This window comes from Phaenicophaeus curvirostris, chromosome 1, assembly GCF_032191515.1.
Source record: "Phaenicophaeus curvirostris isolate KB17595 chromosome 1, BPBGC_Pcur_1.0, whole genome shotgun sequence".
Classification (NCBI taxonomy): Eukaryota; Metazoa; Chordata; class Aves; order Cuculiformes; family Cuculidae; genus Phaenicophaeus; species Phaenicophaeus curvirostris.
In genome coordinates, this window is record NC_091392.1 from 25983529 (window position 1) to 26006538 (window position 23010).

General features: G+C 40.5%; 1 protein-coding gene across 2 annotated transcripts in view; it reads right to left on the minus strand.

Moving 5' to 3' along the window:
* Nucleotides 1–15054, minus strand: part of CAPZA2 (capping actin protein of muscle Z-line subunit alpha 2) — a 30820-nt gene extending 15766 nt beyond the window's left edge. The window contains exons 1-2 of one of the 2 annotated variants that reach the window (XM_069851035.1): nucleotides 14931–15054; nucleotides 852–915 (exon numbers count right to left, since the gene is read on the minus strand). In XM_069851035.1, coding sequence (XP_069707136.1) covers nucleotides 852–915; nucleotides 14931–14969 — 103 coding nt within the window. In that variant the 5' untranslated portion in view covers nucleotides 14970–15054. Of the gene's footprint in view, nucleotides 1–851; nucleotides 976–14930 lie in introns of those variants that run through there. The other variant, XM_069851031.1, reaches the window with a different exon arrangement.
* Nucleotides 15055–23010: the final 7956 nt, after the last annotated feature.

The following is a 23010-nucleotide window of genomic DNA, read 5'->3' on the forward strand; positions in this document are numbered from 1 at the left end:
TGAGCTCACCAACAATTCATTTCACAAATGCAGTACAAGCCAAGTTTAAATATTAATTATCTGGTCACAGTATAATTTAAGAACAAAGTAGTTCTAAAATTACTATGTTCTTTAAAACATTTAAAATCTTTCCAGCCTGACAAAGACTATAAGTGTAGTCTAGTAAACCTATTTGTGAGCTACAGTTACAAAATGTATGCCTGCTTACAGGATATGTGGGCCCATATATCCTTGATGCAAGACAAACACAACAATTTCTACAGAAAATTAACATCTTTGGTAAAGTTCAGGCAACAATAGTTGTGAAGCTAATTTCAAGCTTCCTTTCAGCTTACTAATACACTCTGTAATCTGAAGTGTGCCCAGAATTTAAGAGTTAAAAATGTTTGGAGAAGATTCTTTCCAGAACTGGCACTAAGTAGTAGCTCTTTGTATATTCAAGGTTAAGTATTTGTAATGATATTCCTTCTTGAGAAGAAAAAAAAGAGACCATTTTAACTTCAGCTTAGTTTAAATTCTGCTGAAAAATGTAATTGTCTATCAAAGACTGAAAAAACACCCAGAGCTAATGTCTTCTAAACAAAAAGCCTAGCAAATGTTAATTCATGACTGATCAAAACCTGTAAGCCAATCCTCACGGAAAAATAAAGAAAAGTAGTACTTTCCTCCTTTTGCATTTAAACTCCAAGCTGTCTTGTGACTGCAAAGCTTATTATGCTGCAATACAAAACCAGCTCTAAAAGCAAGAGAGCTGCTAAAATATAAACTACACGAAATTCAAGAGAGTGATCAGCAATACAATTTTGGATACAGACTCCTTAGATGAAAGGACAGAGCAGACATATACTCACCATTGAACACCTCATTGAATTCCCCGGGAGGAGCATGAATTATGAATTTTGCTGCTATACGCACCTTAAATACAAAAACAATTACATGGTTATTTATTCTTGTATTCATTCCTATTCAAACCAGCCATGCATAACATAGCTCTAGTACCCAGACATGAAATTCCCACTGTTTCACACATTTGTTCACACTACTTAAACTACTCTGTCTTTGTTAGAAACAAAGAATATTAAGTTCCATCTCTTCAAATAGAGGAGATTATATGTGATGGAAGCAAATAGAGAAAGTCACTCATGTTTTGTAGTACTGGCAAAAAGAAAAGGATTAATACAACAAATAAGTTCAATGATACACTCACAATCCATTTCAACTTTCAGGTTGTGGATGCCTGGGAATCACAGATTCCAAGAGAGCCAAAAATTGTGATGAAATGAGTTCAATCTTCAAAGCTTCTCCCCCATTGTTACCACACATCCTATGGTTCTAAACTGCCTAGAAGGCCCACAGCTAGACAGCAGTAGACAGATTACATAAAGCTTAAAAACACTTGAGTGGACACTAAAGCACGTAACTTCACCTGCATCTATCCATAAAGCCTTTTAGTGCCACAATACCAGCAGACTGAAGTTTTTTTTAAGAAAAAAACACCTTGAGAACTTCTTTCATGCAAGTCCTCAAGCACTTGCCTTCAGCCACAACTTCTTGCAGACAAAACACAGTATAAGCCAATACTTCCACTACAAGTATGTGCACCTACCCTGGCTTTTCTCCCTCCTTCTGCTTGCATAAGCACTTGTAGAGTGAGCAAAATTAGAAAGGTTATATTTCTTTTTTTTCATACCAGGTCCCTGAACTGCTTCACTGCACAGCTGCAGACACATGTGCTGGCAAAAGCAAAACAAAAATTTTTTTTTTTTTATGTGAAGCAACCTTAAAACTTTTCAACTGCTACCTTACTTTTAAAATGTCACTCAGCAGACTTGTTCTCATTCGTTCTTCTTTCCCCCTTAATACAGGACTACTTGATCCACAGTTCCCATTTCTAACACCTTCAGTTATGTTTTTATGTAATAAAGAGCTAGGAGATTCACTGTCTGCACCCTCTGCATTTCCTGTTTGAACTTAAGGTGTTTGAGAAGCACATACTCCATTAACAAATGCCTAAAAATAAGCAAAGAATGCTTTACATTTACAAATTTACATATATTTGAAACTACAGAATAACTGTCTGAGCATGCTAGAGCTCTTGGACTGACTTGCCAACAGCTTTTGTAGTCGAGGGGGGCAATACAAACAGTGCTCGAGCCCCAGACGCTTTACAGGGCTCACGTTTCAGACAAGTCTCCATGAGAGATGGTTCAAGGTCAGAGTAGCCTGAGACAGTGCTTAGCCACCTCAGTAGCAGTGTTCAAACCTCAATGATAACCTAAATGACTACCGCAGGCAGATTTCTGCTCACTAACAGTGGGCACATAGACACTGGAGCTAGCTGGAAGTGGAAAGGCTGTTTAATTTCCAACTATCTGAACTGAATGCTACATTTTGGGTTCCAGACAGCCTTTATCTGCTGCCTCAACTACCCAAATCAGAACTTTTTCCACATAAATAAAAATTTGCCTTATACTGACATAAGTGCCACAGGGTTTACTCTTCTCAAAAGAGACAGAGAGGCAAGAACATCTCCTATGGCAGCCTATTAAAGCACTTGACCAGGTAAGAAGAAAGTGTGACTTGGATTGTCTCCTTTGACCCAAAGGAATGTAAACTCATCTGCATTAGCCAAAGATTATCCCAACCACTGGTCTATACACTTTTCTGGAGTAAGGATATACTCTATACCTCTCCTGCTGAAGTCAGGGCACTCTGCACACAGCATACACCACTCAGTGCTCATTCCAAAACAACCTAAAAGACATGAAATATAGCTAACCTGCAGTACTATTAAAGCACTCATGAAGAAGAAGGGCAAGATAGGCTCCAAGGCTTTATAACCAGAACACTTTATCAAATTACCACTTAACAGAATCTGGGATCAGATTTGAACTTAGGGCTCACACTTAAGAGTAAGCATTTAGTTGTGCTCTCAGCATGACTATCCCAGCTCCAAGTGAGATGAAACGACACTGTTTCTGGGTTCTGACTTGACTTCAGGACGTTGACAGGAATCTTACCCTTGTCATGGCAGGGTTAGCTCTAGGCAAGCAGAGAATAAAGACTCGCTTAAATGAGCAAAATCAAGCAAAACTTGCGTACCCAAACGGCACTCTGAAAGACCGTGTGCTTTAAACTGGTAGTATTTGTAAGGTAAGATAGTCAGTATGTACTAAAACTGTACTGATACCTAATTTTCATCTGTTTTAGTAATGTAAAAGTGGTTTTGCTTCTTCTTTTCACTATCAGTAAGAACTATTGTTATCAGTCAGATTAGGTATAGTATAAGTAATATCCAGTCAGAAGCATTCAATAGTTACAGATGTTCCCTCCGGACACATCAACCTAAATATTGCTTTTAATGAACATTTTACTAGTAAATTCAATTCCTCAATGAAAATTTTTTTCAGTCTAATAATTTTTCATTGATGCCACTTTTTATAGGACAGATAAACACAATCACGCAAATTCACGATCAACATTCAATCAGTAATTGTATTCATGCTTACAGAAGCAAAAAATCTAACGTGTCTTCAAAAGCCAAGAGTCTGAAGACTGCATTTTGCTAGCCCGTCTTTGTGAAGCACATTTAAAATTAACTTATCTGTGGAGACGTGTGTCTGAAAGAGCCATATTTCCCCAATTCATACTTACAAGCTCATATAAAATAATTACATCCAGTAGTCTCACTTAACACATAAGAACTGAAGAGCACTTACAGCTCCTTTATTGCCACTGAGTTTTTCCAGAAATAAATGCTCTAAAGGAGGTTTCTCTGTTTTATAAAACCATACTGATACTTAAGGATAAACAAACGCACTTTCATGAGCCTGAATGAGATGAAGATCTCCCCCTTTTCAAAGTAAAAAGCCACTGGTTCAACTACCACTTAAGGAAGTGCAATTTAAACAAAGGGGAAAACCATATAAAATGTGATGGTTATGGGCAAATTACAAAAATTGCAATAGCAAGAGGCACATTACTTTTAATACAAAGTGACAGGCAAAAACCTCAACTGCAATATAGCCCAGTTGAGATAAGAAGTTATTTCCACTGCAAAGTGTTTAAAAAAACCACTTCAATCACACGCATTATAGTTGAAACCAAAGCCGGTTATTCAATATATTGAGACTTTCACAAACTGAATTTGAACAAGTCAAAACAGAAACACTGTAACACTTTAAAAGGCTACATGACAAAAAGTTTTTCATTCACATACACATACAGAAGTAACATATACACATATCAGCAAAAGATCAGGTTACAGTTGAGTATTCCTTTATACAACTCAAAACCAAAGAATGAGAAATCACCTGAAGTTTCTCCACTTATTACTCTAGTTACTCCCAAAACACCACATAAAGTTTAAGACAGTGTTTTATCGATGTAGTTTCCAAGATCTGCAGCCACTGTTTTCAGTTAAATGTCTGCAGAGCAGCTTGCAAGAAATAATAAACTTCAGAGCTCACTAATTCAGAGCATCTGACCATCAATGGTTCACAAAAAACAGGTCTTGTAAGCAGCTTTTAACACAAGCCTGTGCAAGGAATTGCACATTTACTATATTTGATGCTTTGAATGCACAAACCCTATCTAAATACTTTCTCATAAATTGTGATTTCATGCAGGCATGAGCATTAATTTGGGCAAGTCATACAAAGGCTGAGAGGAATTAAAAAAAAAACAAGAAAACCAAAAAAAACAGAGAGACTTCTGAAACATTGAGAAAGGAAGCATTTCCCACAACAGATGTTCTCTTTATCCAATTTTCACATACACACCAGTCACGGTCATCAATTCTCATGTAAATGTAAGTCCAATATTAGTAGGTGAGAGTTAGCAAGACTGAATTCCTCAATCCAAATGAGGCCAAATGCTACTCATCGCAGCAGTTACAATGGTTTTGATGCTATGAAGTAAACTATTTCAGTTAAGGTAAAAATTCAGACTGAGAAGCTTAGCAACAGAGAAAAGGATAGGCTTGTTGTATGTGATAAGCACAGATATTAGGCATAATATTGCCTAATTCTTCATTATACTAGAAATGAAAACAATTGGTCTATCAAATGCCTACACTCAGATACTACAGTATTTTTAGTTTCTAGATTACACAAGCACAGAGGCAGCAATGCACAGAATGGATTCAGTTATGCTAAATCTGCTTTGTTATCATACTTCTGCCTTTATTTCACAATCTAATTTCTCTGAAGGCATGACAGCAGATCCATAGAGAAATCCTATTTCTCTGCCTTTTCCAGACTGAAATATTTTTTTTGTTTTATTTTAAAGAAGACATATGCAGTGACTTCAAATGCCCCCAAACCACTCTTCCTGTTCCTGGCACATCGGAACTGACACTGGTTGAAGAAGCTCGACCTTCTGCACTGTATGTGCCTATATATGGCCATGACTACGTGCTCTCAGAAATGCAGGGGCTCCACCATCCCACTGTCAGCTCCACTAAGACGTACTCATTCCTGATAATTAGCTACAGTACATCTAACAGTAAAAGAGGTATTAAAGCTTTGGTTAGCTTTGCTTTCTCCCCACCCTTTCCCTTTTTCTTTTCCCTTTTTTAAACTAACTGAAATAGAGCTGATGTTGCCAGGCACCCCGACAGCTCACTCCTTCAATCAATAGCCATGCTGTGCCAGGACATGCTGGTAAGCAAGATGCTGTGAAACCACATACTTTGCCCTTACTCTTTCCTACACATCACTCATTTCGAGTTCAGCTGTGAACCCCTTGCAGCTGGCAGACCCACCCATCCTGTACACTCATAACAGGTTAAACTTTATTGCTCTGAAGCAATAAAAAAAATGAAACAGTGAAGTACTAATAAAAGCTCTTTTTACTTAAAAACTTCATACAAATTCAGAGATGGGGGAAAGTAACAGAAGGCCTCCACAGTATGTTTCAACTCAAAGACCACTTTTGCTAATCACGTGAAAAAACAGAGGTTCCAGCAGTAACTTTTATCAGTGCTTACAGAAAGTGTTACAGAGGAGCAAGGCACTGTATATCATGCCTTTACATTCTGGATTCCTGAGAGCAACCTTGCTTCCATATAAAAGCTTATCTTCTGCTCCAACCTATCTTTGGCAAAAAAAAGAGACAAGACATCACATTTGAGAGAAGGGAACCCTTCGGTTCTGCTTGAGGAATAGTAAGGAGTCCAAAGAGTCTCATTCCCAGTGTCATGCTTTCTGCCACAGTTCTCCTTCTTGGTTCAGGAAGCCTTCCTGCAAGCAACTAAGCAAATAGCTTGGTCTTGACCCACTGAACTCTATTTGCAGGCAGCTACAGGGGCTTTTAACAATTAGCCCATAGTTACTAACACAGTTAAGCTGATTCAAACTAGATACATTCCTGGTTCTGTAACACCCTGTAATTCCTGGTTCTGTACACCCTGTAATTCACATTCACAATATCATGCACGACATTCAGGGATTCTGCCACCACCTAGAGCAATACTGGACAAAAGGCTAATCTTGTTTTATTGAGTTCCGAGTTTGACAGAAGCTCATTATTTGAGTTCAACTGAGCTGTTATTTTTCATGATGCAGCCTTACTTTCCAACCAACAACAGACATCTTCTATGAGTCAAAATTCATTTTGCACTGACACCTGCAGCACATCAAGGAATACAGTCTAAGGTTCAATCAGCCACCTCAGAAAATATCTTCGAGATACAATGCCTGATGACCTGTCAGTATCACAAACATCAACTTAGTTCTAAGTCTGCAAACCCTTAAATGTTTTTTTTTTGTAAAAAAAAACAAACACAACTGGCTTCTCCTTTGAACAGGTACATTCTTGGTATTACTGGCTCCAAATGGTCATTAAATGTTTACGTTAAATACATCCCAGGATGTCACATCAGCAACTATAACACATCTTTTAAAATAAAAACCAGCTGGTAGTGTTTCATAATTGGCATAAACTGACCTAATACTACGCTGCTCCTGCCACCAAAAGGGCTCATCTCCCTGCCTCCTGCCAAATAAGCCCCGTGATCCATTTTTACAAACTCTTCCACAGCACCAGTGTTCACCTATTTATGTGAGCATCCAAAGAAGCAAATTGATCTAGCTAAAGAACAGCTTTGAAAGGCGGCAAGAACATAGAAACCAATTCACTTAGCAAGAGAGCTTTAAATAATTACTGCTTCTTGCTGCTAACAGTTTAGTGAGGTGAATAAGCCTTCAAAGGGCCAGACAAGCACAGAGAACAGACATTTGAGAAAGGGATTACTCTACACCAGCAACACACCATCTTCTCAGCATCTCAGGAAACCTCACCCAAATGAAGAAGCATCCTGAAACGTGTAGCATCTCACATAAAGATGAAGCAAAGGCAGTGATTCTGGTAGAGAGAAAATGAATATAAAGTAGTGTTGCAACTGCTTGCCTACCAAGCTCAACTGGAAAATGTACTGCAGTATTCAATTTACTTCTGCTTCTGGGAGCTCTGAGGAGGAAAACTGCAAAAATGTGGTTCTGTGGTACAGGAAAGGAGGGGCACATTCCATGCTTATGGCTTTGACTGAACAGACATTTCCTTCATAGCAATGCTTGAAGCTGTACTGTGTATGTAGAACACGTGTTTTCCTCAATTATTTTTAATACACAAGTATTTAGGAGCATGTAACAGTACCAGCACTTAACAATGGCACAAAAAAAAAAATCTTACACTGTGTAAGGTATTCTAGCTGCATTCTTTCTCCCTGAAGAACTGATTCAGATAATGAGATTTATTTTCACAAAAATCACCATTTTGGAACGTGCTGACCATTGCAGGGCCTTTCAGCAACAGTTTTTCTAAATATTATAAAAGTCTCCATCTCAAAATTGCTTTACACACCACATCTTGGATTAAAACCACCAAACCCAAAACAAGACTTCTGAAAGTCATTGTCTCAAGAACAGATAGCAAGGAGGACTACAAAAGCAATGTCTGTTACTTGGGTTATACACTGGTCTAACTAGAAAAATAATTAGAGAAGATAGATCTCCCCTACGTAATTTTGCAGCTACCTGACTACATCTAACTGGACACCTTTTTATGTCATGCACTTGCCATATTTTAATTCAGAAATGTATTAAAAGAACCATACTGTTCTCAAATTGGTGAAACAAGTACCTTCATTTACAGACATTAAAGGATCAATATCAGCCAGAAACTTTAGGTTCAGCCATCACCATCAATTACTAAAAGCTCTGTACTGAAAAAAGTTGCTTGTAATTCTAGTACAGACAGTGAAGTACATAACATTATTTTCCCCCATATCTGTATTTCTCTGACACCCTATGTCTTCTCAGTAGTTGGCTGGAAAACAAAAAAAAGTCAAGAAAACCACATACATGCACAAGTAATTCTAAAATTATTGACAGTGCTACATGTTCCAGATCTGTCATACAGAACATTCTTACTGCAGTGTCTTTGCTGCAAGCTTTTATCTTTAAAGTGGTAGTCTTTTTTTCCAGGTATATACGTGAAAGCTCAAAATATGAGCAACCAGGAAGAAAAACACAGGTAACAGATTAAGAACGATCTAAGGTTCCCACCTCAGACACAAGTTGTTTTTGGTGACTTCCAAGGACTTTTTGAACAAAAGAAAATTTAAAAAAAAAGGAAAAAAAAAGAATTAGTGGGAGATGTGTCCAATAAAGTACCACCACATTCCATTCTCAGGGCACCATACCTTGAGTGTTTTACAATATCAGTATCTCAAATCTTAACATTCTTTGGTAACTCCTATTTCATTGTAGGGTCCAGTCCCAACATATGTAATCAACTCAAGAAACAAAACACTGCTTTCGAAAGCATGCTAGAGGGCTAGCATTCCCTTTGTTAAACAGAAATCTCATATGATTTGACAAAGGTCTAATGCAGTCATTGATCTGATGTAAATCTTATCCACAAAACATTCACAAGCTCAGCAACTACATATTTTGCTTATGGATCAGACAGACAAGAGATAATAAGCATAAACAAAAAACTCAGAATTTCCTTGCTAAAGTCATTCATTGAAAACAGAAAAAGTAGTAAAATTTTACATTTAGTGAAACGTAAAAGCACTAACTTTTGTTTGAAAAGTAAAAGGTACGAAAACTAGCTAACAAAGACTTCACAAATAAAGAAACCAATAGCATCCACTCCCACATACAGAATCAAGACATTGCGAACCCAACATGTCCTCCTCTGTTGCAGCAACCACAACACTCATTCTTAGCAGTCTGTACAGAGTGGTAACTATCATAACCTAGAAAGCACTTCGTTCACATTTGTAAAGCATTCTTCCACCACACAGCCTAAATTTTTAAAGTGATCCTTCCTACCACTCCAGGTTCATTATTTATAATTACACATCTGCATGAGCAGTTCAAACTCTTTTACATCCCACTTTCAGAAACTGGAAGCGAATATTATACAGTGCTGTCCGAGGAAAATACACTGATTCACTAAACGTGGCTAAAATCCATATTCTATTCCTCTTTGGCTGCCAAAATTGAAATAAACCAAAGACGGTATTTCACAGCAAAACTGTATGATGATGTCAGTATTGGAGGGCAATAGAACCTTATCTGCTATATCACAAATTATTGTCTCTGGCTTCATTACTGGATTTGCCAATAATTTGTTCTACTATACATCTCTATTTTTGCTTCAATTTATTTCTTATATCTATTTAAACTATGAGGTTTCCTTAGTAGCAAGCTTCTGCAAGAGCTCTGAGAGCACAAAGGCCACAAGAATAGGCCACAAAAGGCTTTTGATAGTACTGAGGGGCTGCTGCATTAAAAATGCTCCAAGATATGGTAAAAGTCATAATCCACAAAATGTATCTAATTTCTTTAATCTACTAATAACAAAAGAATACAAGAACTGCAGCTTTAGAAATCATTGATCTCACATTCAGATTAACAAGTTTAATTTGTATTTACTTTCACCTTTCAGATAATTATTTTTAACTTATCAAAAATGCAGACAATTGTGCTGTGCATAATACTCCTCTATGGAAGCGCACAGTGAAAGGCAAGAAACATTGGACAAAAGTTGCAACAACTAAACATTAGGAAAAGTTTCTGCCCATTGGGTGTAGTCAAACACTGCACGCATCACCCATGGAGGCTCTGTGCAGTCTCCATCCTTGGAGATATCCAAAACTCAAAGTGCAAGTCTCTAAGCAACCTGATGTAAATTGGCCTGCTTTGACCAAGCAGCATCCAAGTTACCTCCAGAAGTTTCTTCCAGCCTGTATGACTCTACAAATAAACAAAGTTATTAAGTATATGATCAGTTTTTCCATTTTGAAAACATCTGCAATTTCCCAACAAAGCAATTAAAATTTCTGTTCTATCCTTCAGTCTCAAAGTTATTGATGCATTTCTTTAAAAAGGTTAAGTCCTAACACAAGATAACACACTGATATTTCAGGATGTACATAAAAATCATATCTTGGAAGGGCTGCTATATTCAGAATTACGTATCGGTCTGAGAAACACTCGAACTTCCTCGTTCTATTAAAGAATTTCCTCAAAATGTTATCAAAGTATAACCACCAAGTTTAATCTCAGTTTTGTAATAACAACTCCTTCCACATAACTTGTTAAATTTCACTTGTACAAGAACGTTAACTTTCGCGGGTTCATGATGTAGCAAATTAAACAGAAGATATGCTTAAACAGTAACTGAGTTACTTAACATGTAAGTATTAAAGCTATTTCAACCTGTCATCAGAACCCAGCCTAGCATTTCCAGTTCCATTCAGAATTTAAATATAAACAAGAGCCAGAGGGCTCACATGGTCCTCCTGCTAGACATGCGAGCAAAGCTGCACTTTTAAACACAAAACAAAGCACATACTGATGAACTACAAAGAAAGAACATTAAGGAACCTTGCAAAACTTCACCTTAAGTTTACCTTAGAGGTTACAGTGCAATTATATCCAGAAAAGGCTATTTGAATCCTGTTTCTCCTCCAACACATTCTGCTTCTAATCATCTACGGCCTCTGCGTCTCATTCAGGGCAATTCCAGAAGTCAGAATTCTAAATCCTTCCAAAATAAAATATTTAGAGCACATGTATTGCTTTAATACATGTAAAGATTTTTAAGAAGTAATGGCATTTTGTAAAAAAAAATAAATCTGTTAATGCTTCTAAAGTCATTTCAGGAAAAAGGTTTGTGTTTGCATTAATGAAACACCTGAACCTCCTGCACTGGTGGGCTTGCGAGTGCAAGTGAGATCTGTTGTCAATGTATTACGTTTTAAAAACAGCTACATACACAAGAGAATGCATTTTACTAGCACAGACTTCTCATCTCAAGGCATGGACTAGAGAAACAAGATTTCCTTAACCGAGCTGACAGGTACATTGCAGAGTTTTATTGATGTAAACCAACCATCCTTATTACTTAGATTTGCAGGTTTTGACACCTATTTAATAAGTTAAAGTTACTCAATGCACCAGGAAATACCTGGCAGCTAAGCTGGCTCATTTTCACAAATGGGACTACTTCCTCATCAGAAGTTTTTTAATTACAGCAAGCTGACCTACTGTTAAAGCCCACCGCAGCCCATAAGCCTTCCTGAACAACTGGAACTTCTGAGATATAACCTCACTCACAGGGGCGATTCCTCTTTTAAAAATCAGGTTTGACAATTCCCATATTTATAGGCTCAGCATTTTAAGGAACGCAAGAGCTAATTTTCATTAAAAAATTTGATGTATTACACTTTCTTATAAGGATTCTGTCTTTTCCTCCCTGAAGGCATCTCAATTTTCTCAGATTTTATCTTGATACCAACACAGCTATTTAACTCCTGTGCTTTGTAGCTAACAGGATTCATGTTAAAAAAAAAAAAATTCTATACTAAACGTATTCCTTTGAGTCACCAAAAATGAACTGCAAAACACTTGTTTTATGATTTAGATAGTTTGCCTTGTTTTACACTAGCGCTGTTGTCTATTAATGAATCTTTACATTAGAAAACTCCAACTTTTACAGTAAAAACAGTACTAATCATTGCCTATATTAATGTAGATAAATTGTAGCTTTTATATTCACACTAATATGCTCATTAAAAACATTTCTATATATGCTTATTAATTTGACAAAGACATGGGTAGGAAACTAATTTCTACAGAAACCAGAATAAAATTAAACTACAAAAAACCACTTAGTAGACTATAACAAAACTGCTTCCAATAAGCTGGATAAATATGTTTTGCATTCAAAACTTGTTAAGTGAGGATGCATTTCCCACAGGAAGGGCACTGAAATGATGACTTCCCCTTAAGAGTTCAGGGCTTCAAGATTTCCATCTCTCACACCTCATTTTTATTTATAGACCGAATATACATAAACTTAAATTGTTCCATCTACCCAAAAACTTCCAAACTTTCAGTGACCAGTGTGAATAAAGCAACTACAAAACACTGTGCCTCACAAAAGCCGTTTTAAGCACTGGAAAATCCCTGGTATTGAATGCTAAAGCCAGTAACTTTCACTGGCAATGGCTCAATTTCAGGTATTTGGATATACACAAACCTTACACGCCATATTTACTACACATAGGTCTTGGATTTTTCTCAAATAGCTTTTTCAAATTTATCCCCACACTTACTATCATCACTGAAAGATAAGGAGGGCTTCAAAAATCTCATGTTAAAATGCTAATGTAAAGGAACAAGACTGAGATCAACAACCAGTTACACAATCTTGCATATTGAAACCACATTCTTTCTCACAACTGGCTCTTCTTCCTTTGTTTTAGAGCTTCTTTAGCTGAACAGTAATTCTCTGGTTTGCCACTACTCCAATTCATGCCCTTTCTGTATTCTCAATTACACTAAGCACTAAGCTTTAAACTTGAATTATGTTAGAGTTAAATACAGTCATTCAGTTATATTGTTCACCTTCTTCCCTCCTTGAATTTCAGCAGTTTTGCCCAGTGTTCCAAGTTAAGTCTCTACTGAAGTTACCTACAAAACTATACCACCACTGTCATCTGCATCAGCCTTTGATACTATCAGTTCAACGCGAGGGGAGAAAACCATATAAAGAAGCAATGTGATTTATCATCCGTACAAATGAATCCGTCTGTCTCTGCTCCTACACTTATCAATAGTCCCATCTGGGCAGGTGAGAAGTGTGTGCTTTTCATACATCATTCAGCTTATTTTTCAGCTCAGTATAATTTAATGTTTGAGCTAACACTTTTATAAAGCTAGACAAGTTTTAAGTTAAAAAATACTTGCAGTATCTTTCATCACAACTGCCAATTGATACATCAGAAGGTAATCAAAACTGAAGAAATTCAGTTCAAGATCTTCATGCACTTCTACAATTCATTCCTTACAAAATATTAATTTAGTGGATTAATAAAGAGTAAGTTGATTTCAATTTACAAAGGAAGATGGCTGATTCTATTCACTTACACAGAGGCAGGAAGCAACTCTAGAGGGTCTATACTCACTTTGGCAGACCCCCTCCTGAAATTAATGGACAGAAGAAAGTTAAGAACTTAACTCCATCAGCCATAAGAGCACAGACAGCACTTCTCAAATTATACAGAGGCAAAATAAAACTGTCATTGTATCTTTCATTATTTGACAGGACCAGAGAAAACGTGCACAAAATGGAACATGTGAAGTCCTGTCTGAGCACAAGGAAACACTTTGTTACTGTGAGGGTGACCAAGCACTGGCACAGGTTTCCCAGTGGAAACCTGTGGAGTTGTGGAGTTGCCATCCTTCAGTATTTTCAAATTATGTCTGCACATGGTCCCGGGCAGCCTGCTCTAGATGGTCCTGCTTGGGCAGGGGGGCTGGGTTCCTTCCAACATCAACCATTCTGTAACGCCAAGATACCTTGTTATTTAAGTATTTTCAAGCACATCCTCTAGGAACAATATACTGGATTAGAATTTTATCTTCTTTAAGGTGAAAAGGCCTGAAAGCATCATGGATTACTACCCAATGCTTCTTGATTGCATTGCTACTTGCACCAACAGAGAAGCAGTATTTGAATGTGAATTAAAGAGGGCACAGTCTTGGGAAAGGGACAGCTAGATGCTAGAGTTATGGATCTCATGGCATATCAGTGCATCTCTAGTTCTGAAACACGGCCCTAATAATCTCAAACATACAGAAAATCTGTCTTATTGTAACTAATTAGACATTCTAAACACAGTTCTTTTAACTTCAGATATGTCTGAAACATCATTTCTTTGATGTCACCTCACAGCTTCCACAGCCACGAAAATCTCCAGTTTTAAAGTCAGAAATGAATACTACCACGTATTACATAAAGAGAGGAGCAGTGCACCAGCACCATGTACACACCACACCCTAGCTCTGACACAGGCAGCTGCCATCAAGTCGGACCCATCAGAGAAAGAAGAGGCGCTTTGATAACTGAGATTCTACAGGACACCCTGCTCCTTGAGAAAATTTTCTGGAAAAATCCATCTTAAACCTAATAACTGCCATGAACAGGGGTTACACGCGTCTCACTATCACGGACACTCCACTCCTTGACCTCGCACTTCCCCAGTCGCTGCCCCCCGTGGGATGTCGAACGCTCATCCTCATCCCCGTCCCCTTCCTTCTCTCCCAATCCTCCCGACACCCGCGGGGGCGAAGAGGGGGCGGGGCCGGGGCCCCTCACGGCAGGGCAGGGCCGCTGCCGCGGAGCAGGAGGCCTCGGAAACGGGGAAGCGGAGGCGGGGGACGGCGAGGAACGAGCTCCTCTGAGGCCTCTCGGCCCCACGCCGGGCCCGCGCTCCCCGCCGCACCTCCCCCTTTCCCCCCCGCGGCTGACAGGCGAGAACCCAGCTGGCTCCGCGGCATCCCGTCTCGGTGGGCCGGGCAAAGAGAGGGGCGGCCGGGCACCGCGCCCCCGAGCCGCTCAGCCCGCACCTTCTCCTCGTCGGAGAGCTGCTCCTCCAGGTCCGCCATCTTCCCGTCCGGCCCGGCCGCGCCCCCGCCGCAGCCCGCACCGCCAGGAAGGGCGGGGCCCGCGCTCCCGGGGCCGCCGCTCTGCGCATGCGTGGGGGGGGGTGGGGCAGAGGGGAGGGGGAGGAGAGGGGTGGAGGAGGAGAAGGGGAATGAGGGAGTGGTCGGAGGAGGGCGAGGGAGCTGGGAGGAGAGGGAGGAGAGGGAGGAGAGGGAGGAGAGGGAGGAGAGGGAGGAGAGGGAGGAGAGGGAGGAGAGGGAGGAGAGGGAGGAGAGGAGGAAAGGAGGAAGGAGGGGATGGAGAAGAGGGGATGGAGAAGAGGGGGAAAAAGAGGGGAGAGGAGGTGTAGCAGGTCGGTGGGGCATCTTTGGAGCAGGTAGTAGGCAATGCCTGTCTCTGCTTTAATAGCAAAATTGAAGTAAGATTGATGCTGAAAATGCTGGCAAATAAGCTCTCTACGACTCATAGGCCCTGGAGCGAGTCCAGAGAAGAGCAACAAAGCTGGTGAAGGGGCTGGAGAACAGGCCTTATGAGGAGTGGCTGAGAGAGCTGGGGTTGTTTAGCCTGGAGAAGAGGAGGCTGAGGGGAGACCTCATTGCTCTCTACAACTACCTGAAAGGAGGTTGTAGAGAGGAGGGTGCTGGCCTCTTCTCCCAAGTGACAGGGGACAGGACAAGGGGGAATGGCCTCAAGCTCTGCCAAGGGAGGTTTAGGCTGGACATTAGGAAAAAAATTTTCACGGAAGGGGTCATTGGGCACTGGAACAGGCTGCCCAGGGAGGTGGTTGATTCACCTTCCCTGGAGGTGTTTAAGGGATGTGTGGGCGAGGTGCTGAGGAGCATGGATTAGTGATTGATAGGAATGATTTGACTTGATGATCTGATGGGTCTTCTCCAACCTGGTGATTCTATGATTCTGTGTTTCATTTTGGAGCATTAGAAAGCAGGCATCCCTTATTCAGCCTTCCTTATTTGTGAGGGAGTGATCTCCACCAATCATGTGCAGCCAGATGAGAGCTGACACAGAACGAACTTCCCATTTATGTGCATGTGTATAAATTTCCCCAGAAATCATATGTGTATTCTATTACTTTTGAAGGACAAATTTTAATGTTATTATGAATTTCACACCAATCAAAACTCTTGCTAGTTTGGAGCTGGCTCCAGCTCTTTGCTTGACCTTGCTTTGAGATGGGGAGAGGCTCCAAACAGAGGTGATTACAGAAGACACATCTGTTCAGCAGAGATCATGCTGCACACAAGGTGTTACCATCTTCAAAGAATGAAACAGTGTCTGGAAAAAACACTGTTTGAAAGAAAACATGCTATCAGAGAGACATTCTGTCTGACTTGCAAGAAAAAATATGATTACTTAAATGCAACCTAATGCTACTTTAGCTTAAATAAAAAATATCTCACTTTTTGTAATAGTAACTACTTCTTGTATTAAGATCACTGGAAATGTGGGCAGGCAGAACTGCAAATTAGCAGGCTTCAGAGATGCCATTGGCAGCACACTCACTGGGTGCAGTTGCTGGTGGGGGGGGTTGCAGTGCCCTGCACATGCTGGGAGACATTCTGGAAAGCTCACTTTGATGCCAGCAACAAAGACTGAGGAATAGATTGTGTGAAATGGTTTGTACTGTAGAAGATTGGATGTGGAAACGGAATGTGGTCAACAGGAGGAAATGGGAAAATAAATAGGTTGGGATTTTTTTACCACAGGCGTAAGAAAATTTGAGGAGTGTCCTCTAGTAGTGTGACATTGCAGGTACACAGAGGGGTATTGGAGATGATGGCTTGCAAGGATTGCCTGTAAGAAGACATAACAGTAGTTTTGAGGAAAGAAAGCAGTTGTTTAGCTCAAACCATGTGTGTTGGAGGCTGGTGAAATCCTCTTTCAACAGTGACCCAGGGGCAGATGCCCAGGGAGTGGGAGAATAAGGCAGTATGTGTTGGCATTTCCTGGAAATGCTTCCCCAGTTACAGCCAGCCATAATGCAGAAAACGAGCATCCTAATAAGTGACTTCTTTCTACTGAGCGCCGTTCAACTATTCCTTGGCTGTCAGGTAGACAGTGGGAAGTTGTGTTTTCTTCCAGAAGCAAAGTCAGACTGGGAAAACATATAAGCAGGAGAAGCTGCTTTGATAATGATCTGTTCTGTCATAGAGTCCATTCTGCAGAAGGTGGAAAACTGCAGAGGCCTAAAAAAGAAACCAAAAGAGGAGTCAGATGACCTTTTTGAGAAATCCTTCCTGTTCCTCAATCAAAAGTAGAAAGAACATGGGAAATAATGGTGTTGGTCAAGTAGAGTGTTTGGGTTTTTTTGAAAACTAGGATAAAGTCTGAATAAAATTGGGTGTCTGTGGGCTTCATTAATATGGGTGTGAATTTCCTGGAGAATACAAGAGCAAGGGCAGCTGAGGGAACAAAATTAATTTCTTCATTCTATGTTCTAAAAAGGAAAGCCCTAATGCATTACGAAGTAAACCCAAACGTTACATTGTTTGTAAGTGGTACATCTTTCAATTTACCAATATTAATGTTATGAAACTCAAATATGTAAGACAATTTGGAGCCTGAGAAAGATTATATGATTGGTATGACAAAGTTAGTGGGTAGACTCTTACAGTATGTTGAGATTGATTGTTAGACCTTGTACTTTAAGAAGGAAATTTAAGAAGTTCTTTGTATTATGCCAGGGTGGCCATTAGCTGTTTTAAAGTCAGAGGTGTTTCAGAAGAATAAGAACCTAATTATTTAAAAATTGAAGTTCTAATTCATAAAATGAAATATGATCTTCCATGGACCACCTAATCTTGCTAGAGAGTAAGTTGAACTTCTTAATGATCTGTTCCTAATGTGTGGGAAGAATAAAGTTTTTATTGTTCGTTCAAACTGAAGGAAGTATGGTGGAGGAATTATATGTCTGGTGATGACTCTTTGGTAACATTTAAAAAGTAAATTTTCTTAATATGCAGCATAGCATTCTCCACTCCACTTACAATGGACAAGGAATTGTTGATCCCTGACTGAAAATCACAGGTGTCAAGATACATCAGTGTCGATCATGGTTACTGGTATGAATGTAGCCAGCTTCTAGCAAAAGGGTCGTGTTATGCTATAGAGTTCATCCACGTCTATCTTTCTTGCATGAGTATTTGTACACAATGATGAAGGCTGTATAGCAAATACAGTATAGCAAAATATTACCATTATCTGTACAATTTTTCTAGATGCCCTAACAGGATTGTTGCATAGAAATAAAGAAAAGTGTTACTGGATAGGAAGTCATTACAGTCAGTTGGATACAGGAAATTACAATGGCACTGAAAATCAATACATAAACAAAGGATGAAATTAATAAAAAAAAAAGTCAAAATAATGAATGTACAAGTTGGTCAGCATGACTAATTTGAGAAGGTTGAAGATAGATTTAAAATACCTGTAGCTGTGGAGAGCCGAGGTAATGGAGAGTAGTTTATTGATGTCAGGAATAAAATAAAGGACAAACAAACCTAAGGTTTTTATAAGGCCATTGTTAGATGCAGAGTGGTGAAGTAGAGCAGAAAGGGTACATCTAAAGGATGTTTGGTTTTGGAACAACTCATATATATTATTTGCACTCCACAATAAAAGATAATGGTCTGTGGCAAGGAAGAGCATTGTGCAACATTCAGTTTTGTGCAATGGGACATTTTAACTTCCACCCAGGTGTCGTAAGAGTAACTAGCCGAGGAGGTCTGTGAAATGCTTCTGTCAGCTTTTAACACACCTTGTGATTTGCCAGCTAGGGGATACTGCCAAGGATGTTGTTTTATTTAATACATATTGAGAGGATAGTTCAAAAAGGTAGATTTTACCAGATAAACACAAATAGTTATCTTGTAACTCAGAGCTTTAAACTAGATGTGAAGAAGGAGGGGGATAAGATCAGGCTTGCCTATGACAAGCTGCTGGAGGACACACAGTGGTTGGAGGGGTCGGGTGATGGCATGAGCCCTCCACCTGCTGCCCCAGGGTATGCTGGGGATGCCGCGGCATGGTTGAAGTCCTGTGGAGATGAGCAGGGGGTTCCTGAGGTAGTAGGTGCCAGGAAGGAAACTTCTGTGGAATACCTTAGGGGAAATAAGGTGTTCCACTAAGAAAGTGATGTGGCCAACAGCCCAGCTGAAGCGTCTCTATACAAACGCACACAGCTCGGGCAACAAACAGGAGGAGCTGGAAGCTACCATGCTGCTAGAAAGCAAGGAGCTGGAAGCTACCATGTTGCTAGAAAGCTACAATCTGGTTGCCATAACTGAAACTTGGTGGGACGAATCCCATGATTGGGGTGTGGCTGTCAATGGTTACAGGCTGTTCAGAAGGGGCAGACCAGGAAAGAGATTCCTCTGTGTCCGGAAATGGATAGGGTGTGAAGAGCTGTCTTTGAAGAGTAGCCACGAATAGATGGAAAGCTTATAGGTCAGAATAAAAGACCAAGGCAACAAAAGTAACCCTGTTGTTGGTGTATACTACAGGCCACCTGGTCAAGGAGAGCCTATCGATTAAGCCTTCTTCCTGCAGTAACAGGAGGCTTCACGCTTGCAAGCTCTCATCCTACTGGGGGACTTCAGCCACCCTGACGTATGCTGGAAAAGTAGCACGGCAAGCTGTAGGCAATCCAGGAGACTCCTAGAGTGCACTGAAAATAATTTCTTATCCTAAGTAATAGACACCCCTCCCTGAGGGAATGCAATACTGGATCTGATGGGTACCAATGCTAGTGAGCTCATCAGTGACTTCAAGATCGGAGGCAGCCTGGGCTGCAGTGATCACGCACTGGTGGAGTTCAAGGTCCCAAGGGATATGGGACAGGTGAGAAGTATAGTCAGGACCGTACATTTTAGGAAAGCAAATTTCCAGCCCTTCCAGGAGTTAGTAAGTCAGTCAGTCAGTTTGACATGGCCTCCCACAACATCACTCTCTTTAAACTGGAGAGATATGGATTTGGTGGGTGGACTGGTGGATAAGGAATTGGTTGCATGGTTGCATTCAGAAAGTAGTGGTCAATGGCTCGATGTCCAGATGGAGATGCGTGACAAGTGGTGTCCCTCAGGGGTCTGTACTGGGACCAGTGCTGTTTAATATCTTCATCAGTGATATAGACAGTGCGATCAAGTGCACCATTAGCAAGTTTGCAGATGGCACCAAGCTGAGTGGTGCAGTTGTCACACCAGAAGGATGGAATGTCATTGAGATGGACTTGGACAAGCTGGAGAAGTGGGACTGTGTGAACCTCATGAAGTTCAAAAAGGCCAAGTGCAAGGTCCTACACCTGGGTCAGGGCAATTTGCAGTTTTAATACAGGATGGGGGATGACGTGGTTGGGAGCAGCCCTGCAGAGAAGGACTTGGGGGTGCTGATTGATGAAAAACTCAACATGAGCTGACAATGTGCAGCCCAGAAGGCCAACTGTATCCTGGGCTGCATCAAAAGAAGTGTGGCCAGCAGGTTAAGGGAGGTGATTCTGCCCTTCTACTCGGCCCTTGTGAAACCGTACCTGGAGTATAGTGTCCAGTTCTGGAATCTTTAATGTAAGAAGGATATGGGTTGGAATGGGTCCAGATGAGGCTACAAAGGTGATCAGAGGGCTGGAGCACCTCCCATACGAGGACAGGGTGAGAGAGTTGGGGTGGTTCAGCGTGGAGAAGAGAAGGTTCTGAGCCTTCCGGTACCTGAAGGGGGCTTACAAGAAAGCTGGGGAGGGACTTTTTACAAGGGCATGCAAAGATAGAGCAAGGGGGATAGCTATAAATTGGAGGAGGGAAGCTTTAGGCTAGACATTAGGAAGAAATTTTTCACAATGAGGGTAGTGAGGCACTGGAAAAGGTTGCCCAGGGAAGTTGTGGATGCTCCCTTCCAGGAAGTGTTCAAGGCCAGACTGGATGGGACCTTGAGCAGCCTGATCTAGTGTGAGGAGGCTGCCCCCCTGCCAGTGGGAGGGGGTTTGGGACTAGATGATCTTTAAGGTCCCTTCCGACTCAAACCATTCTATGATTCCGTAAGTTAACATATCTGCATATATCTGTTATATATCTGTTAGATATGCTGTATTTACACCAGGTTTTTATTGAAGATTGCTGAAATTAGCATGATGAAATGTGTGATTCAGAAGAGGACTGTAGTTACCGTGGATAGTAATGGGAACCTTCTGCTTAGCACCCTGGCAGGTGCTTGAATGTGACTTTAGGACTTAATGGGAAGTGAATAATCATGCAGAAATAAGTACTGTTCTTGCCTCGTGACTCAGTGTTTTGGAATGCTTGTGTGTCTTTTCAGGAAGAATATGCAAATTTCAGAGGGAATTTGAAGGAGGACTGAAAATAATCCCAAAGATGCAGAAGAAATTTCAAGATGTGAGGCTTAAGGATGTCGAGACTCAGAAGTGATTTAGGAAATAGCAGTGATACCTGAGCTAGCTTGGAACTTGTATGCATCTTATCTGAAGTCATACATCTTTACTTGCTGTTTTCAATTGAATGTAGACAATTTCTAGTCAGTAAATTTTCTCACGCTATAAAATTCACTCACATTAACCACCTTTTTTTGTGTGCCAGTGTCTCTATAGGCTGAGTAAGGGCTAATTTGCACTACAGTCACATACAGAACTGAAAACATCCTGTTGTTAACTAGCTAGCTCATGTCTCAGTAAATGTCTAGTGCCACTACATGAAGTTCACCATGGGCTAGCAGATCTGTACAATGAACAGTGTGTGGTTTACTGGGGCTAGGAGAGAAAACAAATGAATTAAAAACGCCCCCAAAATAAACGGTTATTGAATCCTATTTAGTCTAATCGGACACAATAAAGCTAACAGTCAAACACCTTGATATTTTGTTGTGCTAATACTTTATTTTGTTCTGTATTGAGTCTGTGGGGCCAGACCTATGGGCCTTGCACAGTATTGGGAGGAAGGGCACAATAATCCTTTCTACAAGGTCTCCCTGCAGGGCCATCAAAATGGCTTAAGAGAAGTGCAATTTCTGTGCCAAAACCGTCCTGAAGACTGGTGAGGAGGCAGTGGGACACAGGGGTTAGCACAGCACACTTCATCTGTCCTAATCCACTGGCTCCGAAGACCAAGATAAATAATGCAGAAAAAAATGAATTACATTTTCATTCTTCTTATTCAAGACAAGTGACATTTGACCTGTTGCATCTGTTCAGAGGACAAATTGCTGAGAGGTGTATTTGGTGCTGCCTTGTTTAATTTGGAGGATGTACTGCAGTCTGTTTCCCAGGAGAAAGGTGGACTCTGGCCAAGCTGTGAGTCCTGCTCAGATCGTGCTCCTGGCAGTGGGACAGGAGAAGTGCCCAGAAAGGTGTGGTAGGCTGTGTCCTTGTTGCCTGCTCCTTTCTGTGATCAGTATCTCCCTGCAGCCTGATACCTGTTAGTATAAATCCTCATATTCCAGTGTGTTGGTGGCAGGCATATTCCAGTTCTTGAGATTCCCAAACACGTACCAGATCTTAGAGCCTTGGGAATTGCCTGCTAGTTTGTGTCTGTATTTTGGGGGAATTGGTGTTGGCTCTTTGTACCTCAGTGGCAAAAGCAAATAGATTTGTTCTAGAGAATTTGAATGTTAAATCCTTACAACAGTCTTGGAAAGAAAGCTGTGACAGGAAGAGGAATGTAATTAAGTGCAACTGTAGAGCAAATCTGAGACTGAGCTTTCTTCTTTCATAACACTTAGGATCTTTTAGGCCACGAAAAATGTTCAAGAGAATGGCTCGGTAGCTCTTCACTTACTGTTGAGGTCCCATTTAGAGTCATAGAACAGCTCAGATTGGAAGGGATCATGAAAGATCATCTGTTCCAGCCTTTCATGGGAAATGGAGTGTAGTTGAGATTACACCTTGGAAAACTCCAGTGCTGGGGACTCTACTGGGGAAGTTGTTTCAGGTAGTGAGTCTTCTTACTGTAAAAAAGTGTCTTTATAATATCAAGATTTTTGTTGATACCTTAGCATTTACTGTCCTTTGTTTCTTTGTTTATTGAG